General features: G+C 34.9%; 1 protein-coding gene across 1 annotated transcript in view; it reads right to left on the bottom strand.

The window, feature by feature from the left end:
• The window catches only part of LOC106877515 (uncharacterized), a 74,496-nt gene that overhangs the window by 44,692 nt on the left and 13,877 nt on the right, over window positions 1–15,927 (bottom strand). The window contains exons 7-14 of the mRNA XM_089337827.1: window positions 15,477–15,650; window positions 13,216–13,269; window positions 11,686–11,748; window positions 11,322–11,366; window positions 9,471–9,590; window positions 6,167–6,368; window positions 4,935–5,234; window positions 41–219 (exon numbers count right to left, since the gene is read on the bottom strand). Of these exons, the coding sequence (XP_089193953.1) occupies window positions 41–219; window positions 4,935–5,234; window positions 6,167–6,368; window positions 9,471–9,590; window positions 11,322–11,366; window positions 11,686–11,748; window positions 13,216–13,269; window positions 15,477–15,650 (1,137 nt within the window). The remainder of the gene's footprint in view (window positions 1–40; window positions 220–4,934; window positions 5,235–6,166; window positions 6,369–9,470; window positions 9,591–11,321; window positions 11,367–11,685; window positions 11,749–13,215; window positions 13,270–15,476; window positions 15,651–15,927) is intronic.

Genomic DNA, 15,927 nt, shown 5'->3' with positions numbered 1-15,927 from the left:
GTTATAAATCCAATAATAAATGGGAAAATGTTTTGCATACCTGCAAACCTCGTGTGCCTGTTTTTCCATAAAGACCATCATCACCTGGCTCACCAGGTTCTCCTTTCTCACCAATATTACCACTACGACCAGAAGAACCAGGTAGTCCATTCAGTCCAGGATCTCCTTTCTCACCCGGAGCTCCGTTAGTACAGAAATTACATTCTCCTCCCTTGTCACCTAAATAAATAAATAATGAAAAATAAATTCATCATCTTTATATTCCTTCAAGTCCAATTCCTAGAAGTTAAAATTATGAAGGAGTTTGTCTGAAATATCTTATTTTAAACTTTCATGCCTTATTCCTTTAGTCTCCACTGCTTAACATCAAGTTAGGACAAAATCACTAAATTAACATGTATCTACATGTGTATTAGTTTTGAGGACATAGACTATCATAGTAAAAGAAGATTTGACTCTCTTCCATTACAAGTTTTATAGATGAATACTGACTCCCCATATCTATAAGGTTTCAGCCTATATATCTTTAACTTACCTATCAAACGTTTTTGTGACTCAACATTATCTTTTATCACAGACTCTTTCTGAATCAAGAGTCAAATGAATCTGGATTGGTGTCAGCCATGGCTGAAGTATATAAACTGAGGGTGTGTGTATATATCATTCGTAGTTTAAAAATGAGTATGACGATGCCACCAAAAACAGATTTGTGCTCATGAATGCAGCATCCAAAAATTTTGTTTTTGAGTTCAGGAGAGATCATGTGAACTTTTTAGAATGACTTTTCTTTCTGCCAAGTAGAGTTAACATCATCTCCTTCCATGACTATATGACTTGGAATACTCCTCTGATCTCCAGTTGATTTATACAGCATTGCTTCCTCTTTAGATTGTCATATATGAACAGGTGTTGAAAAGTTCCTGGTTTTGGTTAAAAGTAAATATGGGAGGAGCAGTTAATTATGATTTTAATCAATATATTCCTCTCTCAAATTCACACTTATTGCAGCAGCCCTTTAGTTTTTCTAAGCTTTGTAAAAGGACTTGGAAGTTGGGGGCCTCTAACCATGCCTTTTGCAATACCCTTAAAGCCAAGAACATTTCAGCACCCCTTCATATTGCTGGCTAAGTTTGTAACATTGCACCTTTCCTGGATTCTAAAAGAGGACTTGTGATAATTCAGTCTGGTATTAAAGGATCCTTCTGTTGCCCCAATGTATTTCTGTATATGCATCATCCCACTGGTGTTGGTTGACACTAATTCTGCTTTGTAGATCACAGCTTCTGTGTTACATTAATCATTTACTCAGCACTCAAGGTAAACCCTACATGAGCATCCTGCCTCTACTCTACTAATTGTTACTACCCTTAAATCTTATGGCTTGGGATACCAACTAATAATTTTTTGACCCTAGGTGCATTTTTGAACTTGTATGCTTCACCCAAAGCTAACACCAATCCATAGGGAATAACTCTACTTTTCTTCCCCCAAATAATGTTTTTCACTACGTTTCTTTCCACTTTTTGCCACCACTGAGCCAACCTAGAATTTATGTATCTCCAGCATAAAAGTGGCTATGCACTTCTGGCCAGCATGTTTGAAGATTTGTCAGCATTGTCTAATCAATATTAGGTCTGAAACTGACAGTAACATTCTGACCATTTACATGCTATAATCAGTGATATATTGCTTGATGTATATATATATATATATATATATATATAGGTAAAAAAAATGAACGAGTGCTTGTGCTACATAAATAATATTTTCAAGATTGAATAAAAAGACAATGGAAAATATGACATAGCTGTGTATATTCTTTTACTTGTTTCTGTCATTTGAATGCGACCATGCTGGAGCACCACCTTTAGTCAAACAAATTGACCACAAGACTTATTCTTTGTAAGCCGAGTACTTATTGTATCAGTCTCTTTTGCCAAACTGCTAAGTCATAGCAATGTAAACATACCAACATCGGTTGTCAAGCAATTGTGAGGGGATAAACACATATATACGGATATATGTATATACGACGGGCTTCTTTCAGTTTCCATCCGCCAAATCCACTCACAAGGCTTTGGTCAGCTCAAGGCTATAGTAGAAGACACTTGCCCAAGGTGCTACGCAGTGGGACTGAACCCAGAACCATGTGGCTGGGAAACAAGCTTCTTACCACACAGCCACTCCTGCACCTATATATATATATATATATATATATATATATATATATATATATATATAATTACTATAGTAAACATATGAATATATACTACATACACAGATGAACAGAAAACACAGAAGGTCACCAACTCGTCTTCAGTTATTGGCCAGAGTATTAAAGCACAACTTTGGCCATTATTGATAATATTGCTGGAGGCACTGGCAAGAAACTTGCCAGGAATGGGACCAAAACATAACAAGATGAGACGGGCTCAAGACAAGACTTAGTAACTGATGAGGGGCAAAACAATAAACAGAATAAGAGCTTAGGGCCACACAAAAACAATAATTAAAATGATAATAATATATATACAGCAAGAAAAACCTTAGGGCTGCTGGACATGACAAAAATGGGTAACGTGAAGGAGAAATGAAAACTGTCCTAAAGGACTTTAAACATGGGAGGGGTAGAGCAAGGAGCTCAGAAAATCGTGACCAGTCTGGTCGAAGGCAACGGCAAAAAGAATGACATCGCCTTAGGCCATCACGGATCATGTGATAGTGGAAGGAGAGTGACAAAGACAGAAAGCAGGAGAGAGAGAAAGAAAGGAAATTAAGAGAAGAGAGGAGCTCAGAAAATTATGAGCAGTCCGGTTGAAGGTAATGTGTAAAAGAATGACACTGCCTTAGGCCGTCATGGAGCACACGGTTTATGGGATTACCTTAGGTTTCACGTCCATAAAGGGTTTAGCTTTATGGCATATCATCAGACCCGAAAGCTTGTTGGCTTAAGGCCAACAGAATATGGAGGAGGAAAGGACCCTGCTACTCAATGTCAACAAAGTGGATTGTCTCCCTTTGGCTATTGATTGCTGGTGACCCTGCCATCCTGTGGGATCCCATAGGCTGGCAGGAATTATGCATAGTGGAATGGGTGAGAATCCTAAAGGACTCCCAGGGAACATCCTTAACTCCAGAACAGAGGTCTTCAGGCTGTGTTTACATTTCAGGAAATTCCTGCTGGCCTATTGGAACCCACAGGATGGCAGGGTCACCAGTGATCAATAGCCAAAGGGAGATAATCCACTTTTTAGACATTGAGTAGTGGGGTCTTTTCCTTCTCCATATTCTAGGTAGAAAGGCTTCCTGATGACATGTTTTGCCTGCAGTTCACCATGAAAGCATGTCCAAGTTGTTTGTTTTTCATTAGACTGGGAGATTATTATCTCCCTTTGAAACAATCCCTCACTTGGGGATTGGCGGTAGGATGAGCATTCAACCATAGACAACTTTACTCAATGTACTCTCATCTGTCCCATGCAAGCATAGAAAAATAGACATTAAGAAAAATGATGGCATATGCACATACATAATATAGAAGGAAGGTACCAAAAGAGTTGCGTCTAATATACCTAATGATATGATAGTAGAAAAAAATGAATATATTTAAGATCATTGTCAAAGGATCTTAAGTGTGTGTGGAATAAGTGTACATCTTTTGCAGCAGCACTGATCTTTGTGATATTTGTTCAGCACCAAATTACTCTTTTGTAACAGCTGCTATCAGAAATACCGTGAACTGGTGATTGACTCATTGGAAATATGTAACTATTGACTCTATCTTTTACCAGCTAAGATATGAAATAAATATAATATATAAAAATAAGCAACAGTAGCTGACTAGTTCTTTAACTAATATAAATTTTTAACTAGAAAGTAGACAGCACACATGCACACACACACACACACACATACAGGTGTGTGTGTGTCTATATTCACATGTGCGTGCACACACACAGCATACACATACACTCCTCCATATATATATATATATGTGTATGTATGTCAAACTGAGATGATTAAGTACAGTTGTTTGGACACAGGCAATTTGGTATAGCTAACTGGACATTCAATCTGTTTTGGCTCTGAAAGCAAACACATACATGAGTGCACAGAAATATATACATACTGATGCGGAGAGTGAAAAAAAGTGAAAGAGGGAGAGTGAGAGAGAGAAAGGGGGAGGAATAGAAAGGGACAGAGTGAATGAGAAATATTAAATTTGTTGTTAAATAAGTTGGTGTCAAATTAGCAATGCCAAAATGACTGTTGCGTGTGTGTGTGTGTGTGTGTGTGTGTGTGTGTGCGTGCAAGTGTGTGTTTGTATGCGCACGTTTGTATGTGTGTGTGTGTGCATGTATACATGTGTGTGAGCATATGTATATATGGCTGAGACCTTTGGCAATATGCTGTGCTTGAGAAGAAGACCCATCAAGCAAAGTGAAACCATAGTCATGGCAAGTACTGGTGTTGTGCAACTGGTACCCATACCAGTGGCATGTAAAAATACCCTAATGCCAACCACTCTCAGAGTGGTTGGCATTAGGAAGGGCATCCAGCCGTAGAAACCATGCCAAATCAGACTGAAGTCTGGTGCAGCCCCTCGGCTTACCAGTCCTGGTCAAACAAGCCAACCCATGCCAGCATGGACAACAGATGTTAAATGATGATGATGATGATACATGCACACAAACATACATATCGTATTTTCATACAGTCTATTGAAGTCTACTCACTAAATATTGGTTAGCATGAGGCTATGGCAGAAGATAGGATAGACTTGCCTCCAATGCTGCAGAATACTTTTGAAGCAAGTTTCTTAACTACATAGCCATGCTAGTGTTTACTTGCTTATACACTATTTATAAATATACCTTAAAATTATATGTTTATAATATAAAAAAACGTATAAAAGTAGAACATCATTTACTAACCTTTGGAGCCTCTTAATCCATTTAATCCATCAATACCTGGAGAACCAGGAACTCCACGGTTACCTTTGTCACCTTTTGCACCAGTTGCTCCTGGGTTTCCTTCTTTCGTTTGACCAGGTGGGCCCCGTTGTCCTTTTAATCCCCTTTCTCCTTTTAGACCTGACAATCCATTCAATCCATCTTTTCCAGATGATCCATCACGACCAGGGATACCAAATCCTGGAGTTCCCTTCATTCCTCTATCTCCTTTTTCTCCAGGTATACCCGGTAGTCCAGGTAATCCATCTTTTCCTCTAAGTCCTGATATAAAAACAGAAAAGATTATGCAAATATAATTTCAAGTAGCTAAATCCAGATTGAAGACAAAAAAGCATAACAATAATTTAGAGCATCCAAATATTTGGAAATTTTGTAGACTTCTTGTAATGTTTAAATCTGACATTACAACATATGAAATGTGACTTATTTATCAGTTTAAAAATTAAGCCTGTAGTGAATAAAATCCCAAATGCATTAATGTCTAACATTTCATAATGGGTAGGTACAGTCAAGGTTAGAAAATTCTGCACAGGTTACTTTCACACAAATGTGGATGCAGAATTTTAAAATGTTGGTGAAACATTTTTTATTGCAATAATAATTCCTTATGAATGAGCTGTTTCCATAGAATAAAGCTATATCAGTATTGAATGATAATTTTGAGATTAATAAACTCTAGAGTGGATATTTACAATGTTTGTATTAACACCACACTATTACACTTTATGTAGAAAAGAAGCCTTAGAAAATGAGCATATTCTGAAATGAAATACTTGATAATGTTTGTAAAATAGCATACACTGAAATGATCTGGTAAGTTAATAGTAAAAAAATTGATCATCTTTGTAAAAATAACTCATTAAAAAAAACTTGATATCTGTGTTGGTTTCAAAATATATTTCTATAAATAATGGTAATAAATAAAGAATTTGGTGGTTATTGTCATATGAACAATAGAAAACATCCATGATGACTAACTTGCATTTGTTTCAGTTAAAATTTAAGAATAAAAATGAAGAGATAACCTCTGTGGGATTAAACTGTGGTTATTTGAATCAAATTATAGAATTTGGAGGAACAGGATTCAGGAATTAAAATATAAAGATTAGAAATTATAGAAAAGACTATATAGATTACATGACCCTTGAGAAAAATTAATAAAAATACATTAGATAAATATAAATAATACTGACCAGAAAATCCGGTATCTCCTTTTTCACCTTTGGGACCATCTCTACCTTGAGGACCAGGGGGACCTGAAGTTCCAAATCCACCTACTTCTCCTTTTGGACCTCGCAGTCCAGGAGGACCTGGGTTACCCTTTGGTCCATCAGGCCCAGCAAAACCACGTGGACCAGGTAAACCTGTATCTCCAGGTGGGCCAACAACTGTTCCCTAAAGGTGAGAAAGAGAGAAAATATTCATGTCTAGGTTGTTTGTGAATGTAGCAGCAGTACTGTTTGAGATATGTGAGCAGTAGTCCAATGTAGTCCTTACTTTATAGAATGAAGGCCAATAATTGTTTAAAGTAGAAGTATTTTCTATTCACAAAAAGGAAGTCTTAGTCTTTGAGAGATTTTGTAGTAGATGTCATAGATATGATGTCATTATGAAAGACCATCAGAGATTAGGAAGCTTAGCAATTTGAGAGCTTTAACAGTACATTGTTTATTGAGAAAGTGATGTGTTGCAAGAATGGTTCTTTGATAAGTGGAATGAATGAATATTTTTGTACGTTTGAATGAGTTGAGTTACCTTGTTCCCATTCTAGGATGCTTTTGAAGATTGGTTCATATGAGCAAATGTGGTGTAAAGTGCAAGATTATGAACAACATAACTTCCTTGCATTAGAGATGACAATATATAGTTTGGAGAAAGCTCTAACAGGAAATTCTGATGCAAAGATAAATTAGATGACAAGCTTTGATAGGATATTATTCTAATGTTGTTCAAATGTTTTGTTTATGTCAATGACACTGACTTTCATTCTTCTGTCAATGATGAGAGATGCAGTGCATGCGGTAAGAAATTTCTGTTAGAAACAGCAAGATGAAATTGTATCTCTGATTCCTATATGGGGAAATAAACAAAGGAGCAAAGGCAGCATTTATTAAAAACCATCTTCATCACATCTGAGATGTTAAAAGAATGTAGTTGATAATTTGGAGAATTGCTCTTCTCTATTATAGGTTATACTATCAGGTGTTTTCAGCTGGAAGTAGAGACTTCAACTGAGGTAATGAATAAAAAGTTTAGTGATGATAGAAACTTGATAGAATATTAACAAGATCAGTTTATTTTGTTGAATTGAAATAACTAAAAAAGAATGCTCCATGTATAGGTTTAAATAAGAGGCAATGCGAGCATCAAGTATAGTGCTTTATTTGTAAAAGTACTGCTTACAGGGCAATCTACATTGAGAATGGTGGGGAAAAAAATTCTGAAAAGTTAGAGATCTCTGTAGCAAAGGACAAGGACAAGAGAGCTTAGCTGTAATTTAGAATATGCACAGATAGACTTTGTGAGGTGCACAAATATATGCTTTGTTATTCTGATAACATTTCTATATATTTTGCAATGGACAGTAAATAATTCTTTGTTGCAATTTGATGGTAATATCCCTTAGGTGTTGTAGGCAGTGTTCTTTATCTTTATAGATGCAGGAACCTTTCAGAGCATCTGCTTATAGAATCAATATAAATCTGACATGAAGTGTCTAGTTGGTATGTGGATAGTGCCTGTAGGTGCTCTGTTTAGAAGCAGTGACAGTTAGTATCATATGCTGAAGAATATATGTAACTAGAAGAAACAACAAGCAAGTTGTCATTGTAAGTTTGGGAGATATGATACTGAATCCCATAGAAAAAAAATGAGTGAAAAAGAGTTCAGGTATAGATACCATTACTTTGGTGGGTATATATTAATGTTTTACTGCTAAGGTGTGTCTAGATTATTACTAAATATTAAAAAATTTTTGCATTATTTATAAACGGAATATATCTTATGTAAAATATATGGTATTTTTTCTAGAAATCAAGGTTTATAATATTGAACACAATTTGTTTTAGCATTGTAGGCCACTGATTTTCTTCATTATCTACAGCACATTATCTTTTAGTATCTATGCCATGCACCTGGTCTTCATTGTAAATAGAAGAAAAGGCATTTAGAATGAAATTAATGCTCTTTTTGTTAAATATCTTTTTTAATGAATATAAATCAACATTTTCTCTGATGATTATTCTGGATCAAAAGTAATCGTCATATTCAATGAACAGCTGGCAACATAGACTCAAACCTTAGCTCAAATTTGCATTGCTATATTTGAAGGTCATCATAATTGTTAAATTTAAGTTGGACTTCAATAATTCATTAAACAACATAATCCATTCATAATATTTATTTAGAAATTATTTTAGAGAGTGTTATTAAAATTATCATTTTAAAGTTGGCTTTAATACACTAATATGAAATCTAATATGATTTGGTTATATTGAAGGTGGCGAGCAGGCAAAATCATAAGTATGACAAGTCAAAATGTTTAGTGACATTTCATCTGTCTTTACTTTCTGAGTTCAAATTCTGCCAAGGTTGACTTTACCTTCCATCCTTTTGGGGTCAATAAAATAAGTACCAGTTGAGTACTGGGTCGATGTAATTGGCTTACCCCCAACCCCAGAGTTGCTGGCCTTGTGTCAAAATTTGAAACCAGTATGATTTGGTTATATTTACCTAGATATATTAAACAAAAAGATTGTGCAGTATTTTTTATATGACAATAAGTAGATTTGAACCCACAAATGTTTATTATTTAATGCAGATTTACATTAGGAATTGGTTAAAGACTTGGCATATTTGTCTTATTCATGATTACATTATATAGATTTGGTATTAAATCCAGTAAATATCTCTACAAAAAGCACTTTATTGAATTTACTTGATTCACAAGAAATATATAATTCAGTGGTTTCAAATATAGAAGAGGTATTAAGCATTACATCTGAGATGTACATCAAAGGACAATAAGGATTACATATTGCAGTATAAAGCTAAAATTAAAAAATAATCAAAACCTTTCATTCTTTCAATACCTGTTTCCAGGTATATTCTTTCTATATAATTACTTTGATTTGAGTCCTTTGATTCTCGTTCACAATATTCAGTTGGTAAATTTTTATGAGCAAACCCAGAAAAAAACCCATTAATATTTCATATAAAACAGAATAATTTATATAATTATAAAAATGTCTTTAATTCATCTTGTCTATCTGTTAAAATAGAGAAGTTTGTGAGAATAATTGGAGTAGATGTCTAAAATTGGTCTCATAAATATGAAATATTAATGATACTAAATTTTCAGTAAAGTGTGACTACAGGTTTAAAGACTGAAATTTACAAAAAACATTTTTATTTTAAAAAGGTTTTGGCCTTAGTGATGATTAACTAATTGTTATAACATTATTTCTAACAAAGTCAAAACAAAAAGCTTTTACTTACTCCAGGTGGACCAGGTGGGCCAATAGATCCAGTGATACCCCTCAATCCAATGTTGCCTGGTTCTCCTTTCAGCCCAGGGAAGCCATTCAAACCAGGAAGACCATCCATGCCTCTGTCACCCTAGAATTATTTTCATATAATGTTTAAATTATAGAAATGGAAAGAAAAAGTACTTAATACATAAATTTTATTCATTATTACAAACTGAAGCTTCCTTTCGTCACAAATTCATTTATCATTTCCCAGACTGATCTCTTTTCTACCTTCTATCATTTATTAGCTTGCAGTCCAAGTAGCAACACTTTTTTTATATTCCACATTTTCAGATGAATGGCAATTTGTTTGATATTTCATTCTTCACATCAAGTGAACCTATGAAACTCCACTGGGAACTCTTCTCTAGACTAATTGTTACCAACAATCCAAGTAAACTTAGATTTTATCCTTTATGAGTTGGTATTGAAGATGGATAACCCATGGATAACCCAAATATCGATGTAGTAGTACTTCCCAATAAGTACAATTCTTAGGCAGAGCAACTAAGAAAATTAACAAATAAGAAGCTCGAATAACATGAAATACATTTACTATACAAATTAAAGAATAATGATATAAGGAATATATAAACTAATGAAATAGGAAAATGGAAGACTGGATCCAATATGAAAATGAACAGTGTCCTGGAGGTTAAATGATAATTGAATATATCACTTCTATAATAAATGAAAAAAAATAACAAATAAGAGTAACAAAATTTATGAACTTTTCATCTAGATTATAACTTCATATTTGTACATGTAGGCATCAGATAACTTGAATGTATGTATAAATGCCAGAATCTCAATATTGTGAAATTCACAAAGCTGGTATCACCATCCAATGTTTTCAATTTGGGTTTTGTCTCTGTTAATGTGGGTGGCTGTATCTACTTCAATGCCATAGCAACTGAGGTAGGCAGGTGCAGCCCCCACCACCCAACCTTTGGGTTGGCTGGTGCCCATTCTCTCTTGTTATCATGAGGCTTTTTTGGAGCTGGATTTTCTATGGGGAGCAAGCCCTTGCTTACTCCCAGCCTCAGTTTCTAGACAGTTTCTATCATGATTTTTAAGAAATGTGGTGAAAAACTAGCTAAGGAAGGTGGGGATGCTACTCCCTGAGACCCCTTTTGGAGCCCCCCTACCCTATTTACAAAGCTTGTATATTGATACATATGGAGCTGCACCCACCCAGCCATCCTTGATTCTGTCTTTATTCTCTCTCTATCTACTTTCTTATACCTTGAGGTTAGACCCTAATACTGCATCTACACCATCCTTTTTCCTTTCCTTCTGGGGCATATATGAATCTTCTCTACAGTAAGACACATGTACCTATCCCTCTTTTTTTTCCTATTGATGTAATGCACTTTCTTGTACTCACAAGTCCATATTATAGATCCAGTGTGGAGGCACAATGGCCAAGTGGTTAGGGTAGTGGATTCACGGTCATAGGATCATAGTTTTGATTCCCAGACTGGGTGTTGTGAGTGTTTATTGAGTGAAAACACCTAAACCTCCACGAGGCTCCGGCAGGGGGTGGTGGTGAACCCTGCTATACCACAACTTTCTCTCACTCTTACTTCCTGTTTCTTTTGTACCTGTATTTCAAAACGCTAGCCTTGTCACACTATGTGTCATGCTGAATCTCCCTGAGAACTATGTTAAGAGTACATGTGTCTGTGGAGTGCACAGCCACCTGCACATTAATTTCACGAGCAGGTTGTTCCGGTGATTGGATCACCTGGAACCCTCATCATCGTAAATGATGAAGTGCCATGATAGATCCAGCAAATTTATAATAAAAACAACATACCTTTATTCCCATAGGTCCCTGTGGTCCAGGTAAACCTTGCTTTCCCTGTAAAGGAAAAAATAAAGATATGTAATTCAAGTATGGATATATAAAATAAAACTAGAAAACTTATTATTTAATACATTATTTAATACATTATTTAATACACTGCCTTGTCAAGACAGGCAATGAATTTAGAATAAACCAATTTAGAGGAATCAATTTTTCAACTTATACCTCTATCTGAATTTGAAAACAGTACTTCAAAGCAATGAAAGATTCACATTTATACAATTACTTCCTACAGTAATTATTTATGGCAAAGTGAACTGAGCCATACAAATTAAATGATCATGAATTATGGTAAATAAAAAGCATTACTTACTCTTGGACCAGCTATTCCTGCAACACCTTTTTCTCCTTTCATTCCAGTTGAGCCTGGAAGACCCTGTCAAATATATATACACATACACACATAGATATATATATATAAGATAACACAGAACACATTGTAAACATTTCTAATACTAAAACTTCAGCAATGTTCTTGCTAAATGGTATACCGGTATTCAGGAGCAGAATATTTGACTTCTTGGCTTTTGATTACATCTTTGATTTCAGCCTACTACTATACCACTTATGTAAACTAAATATGAGTATAATACACATTTTTTCATTTCAAAACAACTGTCAGGATTTGAGAAAGTTTTATTCTTGCTATTTGCAGCACCTACAGTTACCTACTGAGAGTTAGGTGGATTAGGCTTTTGAGAAAACAAATTATCTTAACCAGAAACAATACTCTCTCAGTGAAATTACCAATCTGTTGATCGAGCTATCTAGTTTTTCTAATAGTTTGAACTTGATTTACTATAAGCCATTCTTATCTAAATCCACTTACTTCATCTGTCTCATAATCTTGTTACTGTTTTTCCCAACTGTTACTGGCCTTATACTAAATACTTTATCTAAGCCTTCTTCAAATTTTTTTTCAGTAGCTGAAGTGAAACTAGTTAATGATATTAATATCAGATTAATTGCAGGTTAAAATAATTTATCTAGTAAGTAAACTTTTAAATTGCTTAATTAGTGAATTATTTTTACACCAAAACTCTTCAGGTCATTTCTTTTATGGTTTGATAGTTATGTGTTGACTAGGCTTTTCTGGGGAGGTCTAATATGATCAAAACATGACTACAGTTGTCACCATAACAGTCAAAGCTCAGGTTCACTCTCTCCTAGTGCATCTTCATTTAGCTTTTGATAATTTTAAATGTGGAATTTTCTCCTTTGTTCCTTTTGAGATGACTTTTCACCAATGTTAATGAGTTTTCTTTTCATTATTGATATAATTTGGATTGATTAAAAAAAAGTTTCAGTTCTTCATTTTAAGTATGTTTAATTTGCGCTTAACCATATGTTCTTCATGAAAAGGGCAGCCATAGAAATATTCCAATTACATTAACATCAGTTAAGTTAATGTTAGCATATTTAATCCGGAAAGAATTAAAAAAGCCAACTAGAAATAATTATGGAGTGAGGAAGACAATATTATTTGATGTGTAATATTGTTCTGAAACAATATTACACATCAAATAATATATGGAAGGAGACAACTCTGGACTTATTTCAGTCTTATTATAATCTCATTAGCAGAGGTTAATCTTTATCATATTTGCCAAGGTCATGATGAGAGAATAACAAAATATAAGATTGTACAATTAGTTGGTGTAGAAAAACAGTGCATCAATTATCCTTATTTTCAAACTAATGAATAAATCTTAAGAGTGTATATATAAAAATATATCTTTGCAATTTCTATATTGTCATGAAAATTTAATAAATTCAAATTTAGAAATAAAAATGTTTTCAAGTAATGACAAAATAATAAATGAATAAAACAAAAGGATCTTACATCATAACCTGGATCACCACGTAATCCTGGTGTACCTCTTTCTCCTGTGCTACCCTGAAAAAGCAATATTTCATTAGTGTGTTTGAATAATTGAAATGAATTAAGAAATAAAAGTAGACTCAAGATATGTTCTTCTCCTTTTTTGTATTTAATCTCCCAATTTTCTCTCCTCTCTTTCTCTAGCATGTTTATTTTCACTCACACTTTTATGCTTAGCAATACATGTCTAGAATAAAAACTGAATGCAAATAACAGTGTTGATTTTGATATAAAGTTTTCATTTACATGAGAAATAGCTTGAAAGAGGGTACGTAAGAAGTTATATGTACCCTATTTTGCTATTTCAACTGTGTGGTTTTGATTTTTAAAATCACAAACTCTGGTTTAAGAGCTATGTGTCATTACAGATACAAAAGAATCTGAAGCTCTGCATCTCAATTTCCACAAATGCTACACATGCAAATAGTGTAGATAGCAGAGTTCTATTCAACATGATAATACTGCATAGAGAACAGGCAACTAGCAATTACATCTGGCAATGAGTTTGAACTTAAGTCACAAACCCCATCTTCCAACAATTCTCATGGAATCACTCAGAAATGATCTTGCTTGGACATATTAAGTTCTAAAAGATATGTAAGGACGACCGTGCAAACTCAAAAAAGGAGATATGGTGACGAATGGAAGAAACAGAGGACTCCTTTTATTTAAACGCATCACACGGTCGAACACACAATAATATATCAAAGATGATATACATAATATGTTATGCTACGATAACATAGATGACCAGTAATGAAAGACCACAACCGTATAAGATGAATAACAGAAATATTTATTGTAGCGTTAAAGATGTATGTCTGTGTGAGAGTGTGAATGCGACATATAATAACATAATCAAAGACAGGCCGTCATACAAAGAAAAGTATGTATGTGAGTGATACATGTGTGTGTATGTGAGTTATTACAGCAGATAGAAAGAGAGTCAATAACACGTGAGCAATTATACCAGTTCTTTAGTACACGATAGTATGAGTCTGTATGTGAAGTGAGTTGGCTGTGAGTGTGGCAGAGCTAATCACTAGTTGTGATGTCGTGGCATCGATGCCGGGCCGTGATTCTTGTTATACAGATGTTCATCGCTGGCTGAGATCTCTTGTCTGTTTATTATCGTGGTGAAGCTGAGTCACCTAACAGAATCGAAGAGAGAGATGTGCCGCGGTGGTTTGGTTTGGTGTACATATAAAGTCGTGTAGACGCTGGTGGAGATTGACGCTGGTTAGTAGTAATCGTAGAATCGTGTTGCTGATGTGGCGACGGCGGTGGTCATCGTTGGCTGGACGAAGCTGTTGAAGTGGTCGCTGGTTGATTGTTGCTGCTGCTGTCGTGTGGTACACGGAACAGTTCTCAAAGAGAAACTGGACCGAGACCAATTGTTGGGTATGAGTTGATCTATTTAAGGCGTTAAGGGGGCTCCAAGACGGTAGCAGAAAAACACTATCACGTGACCTTATTAAGGGCTGTGATTGGTCAGTTTGCGTTCTGGCGGGAACGGTTCGAAGAAGTTGCCGATTCGAATAATGATCAGTCATGTGATGACAAGGTTGATGTTTTCCGCTACGTCCGCGTTTGTTTATATTTAAATGAGAAGAATGGCGATAGCAGTTTTGTATCTAGTGACGATAGGTAATTTCACTACAGATATATTAAGTTCTAAAAGATAACATTCATATAGGACGAAGCATATTAAATGCATCATCACCTCTATTACCATCATCACGTTTTAATGCTATTTTCTTCATGTTGTCATGGATTGGACATATCTACAATATAAACCTGTGGCAGCTCAGCTGTGAGGCCCAATTTTCACAAATTTCACACCAACTATTTTTTGTCCATCATCTGCCAGGTTCCTCTTCTTCACTGTCAAGATACAGTATTCTAACTCCCAGCCAGAAATATCCATTCATATCACATCAATTGCAACACAATGGTTCCTCCTATTACAATGTCTTTATGGCATAACCACTTTCTCATCTCACATTTCATGTAAATTAATGTTTCATACCCAACGAATTGTATTCAACTCATTTTTTCTCACCACTTCATACATCTTCCATATTTAATGCTCATGCCTTACTGCTATGCAGAATAACACTTACTACACCCTGTTCATGGTTTGAAGAGAGAAAATTTCACAGAAAAAAAAAACATAACAGAAATATTAAAGTAACATAATCTTGACTTTTTCATAGCCTTACCCTCATGCCTTGTTCACCTTTTTTACCTATGTTCATTGCATTAGGTTCCTTATGTGCACAGAAGTTTCCTGGAGGTCCAGGATTTCCTTTTGGTCCAGGTGGCCCTGGAGTTGACTTTTTAGATATACCAGCTGGACCCTTTTCACCTCTTTCACCTTTCTCACCTTGAGGACCCTATAAAATATAACAGAAACACTTTTTAAGAGACAGAAGTAGATATCTGAAGCTGAGTAGCAGAAGAAAGCTGAAGAAATTCAATCAAACATTTTATATGACAACAATAGAAATAACATTCATGATGAAATTATTAAGACAGCTTATGTTCTAAAACATCTAAAAATGAAGCAGTAGCAATTGGTATGATTGGAACTATTGCTAATTCCAACAAAAAACTTCAAGAAACTTTATAGTGTGTTGCAGAAAAAATTCTGGTACACACACATATTTACTA

The sequence above is a fragment of the Octopus bimaculoides genome, chromosome 19 (assembly GCF_046866305.1).
Source record: "Octopus bimaculoides isolate indiv1 chromosome 19, ASM4686630v1, whole genome shotgun sequence".
Lineage (NCBI taxonomy): Eukaryota > Metazoa > Mollusca > Cephalopoda > Octopoda > Octopodidae > Octopus > Octopus bimaculoides.
This window is presented reverse-complemented; position numbering and strand designations above follow the sequence as displayed.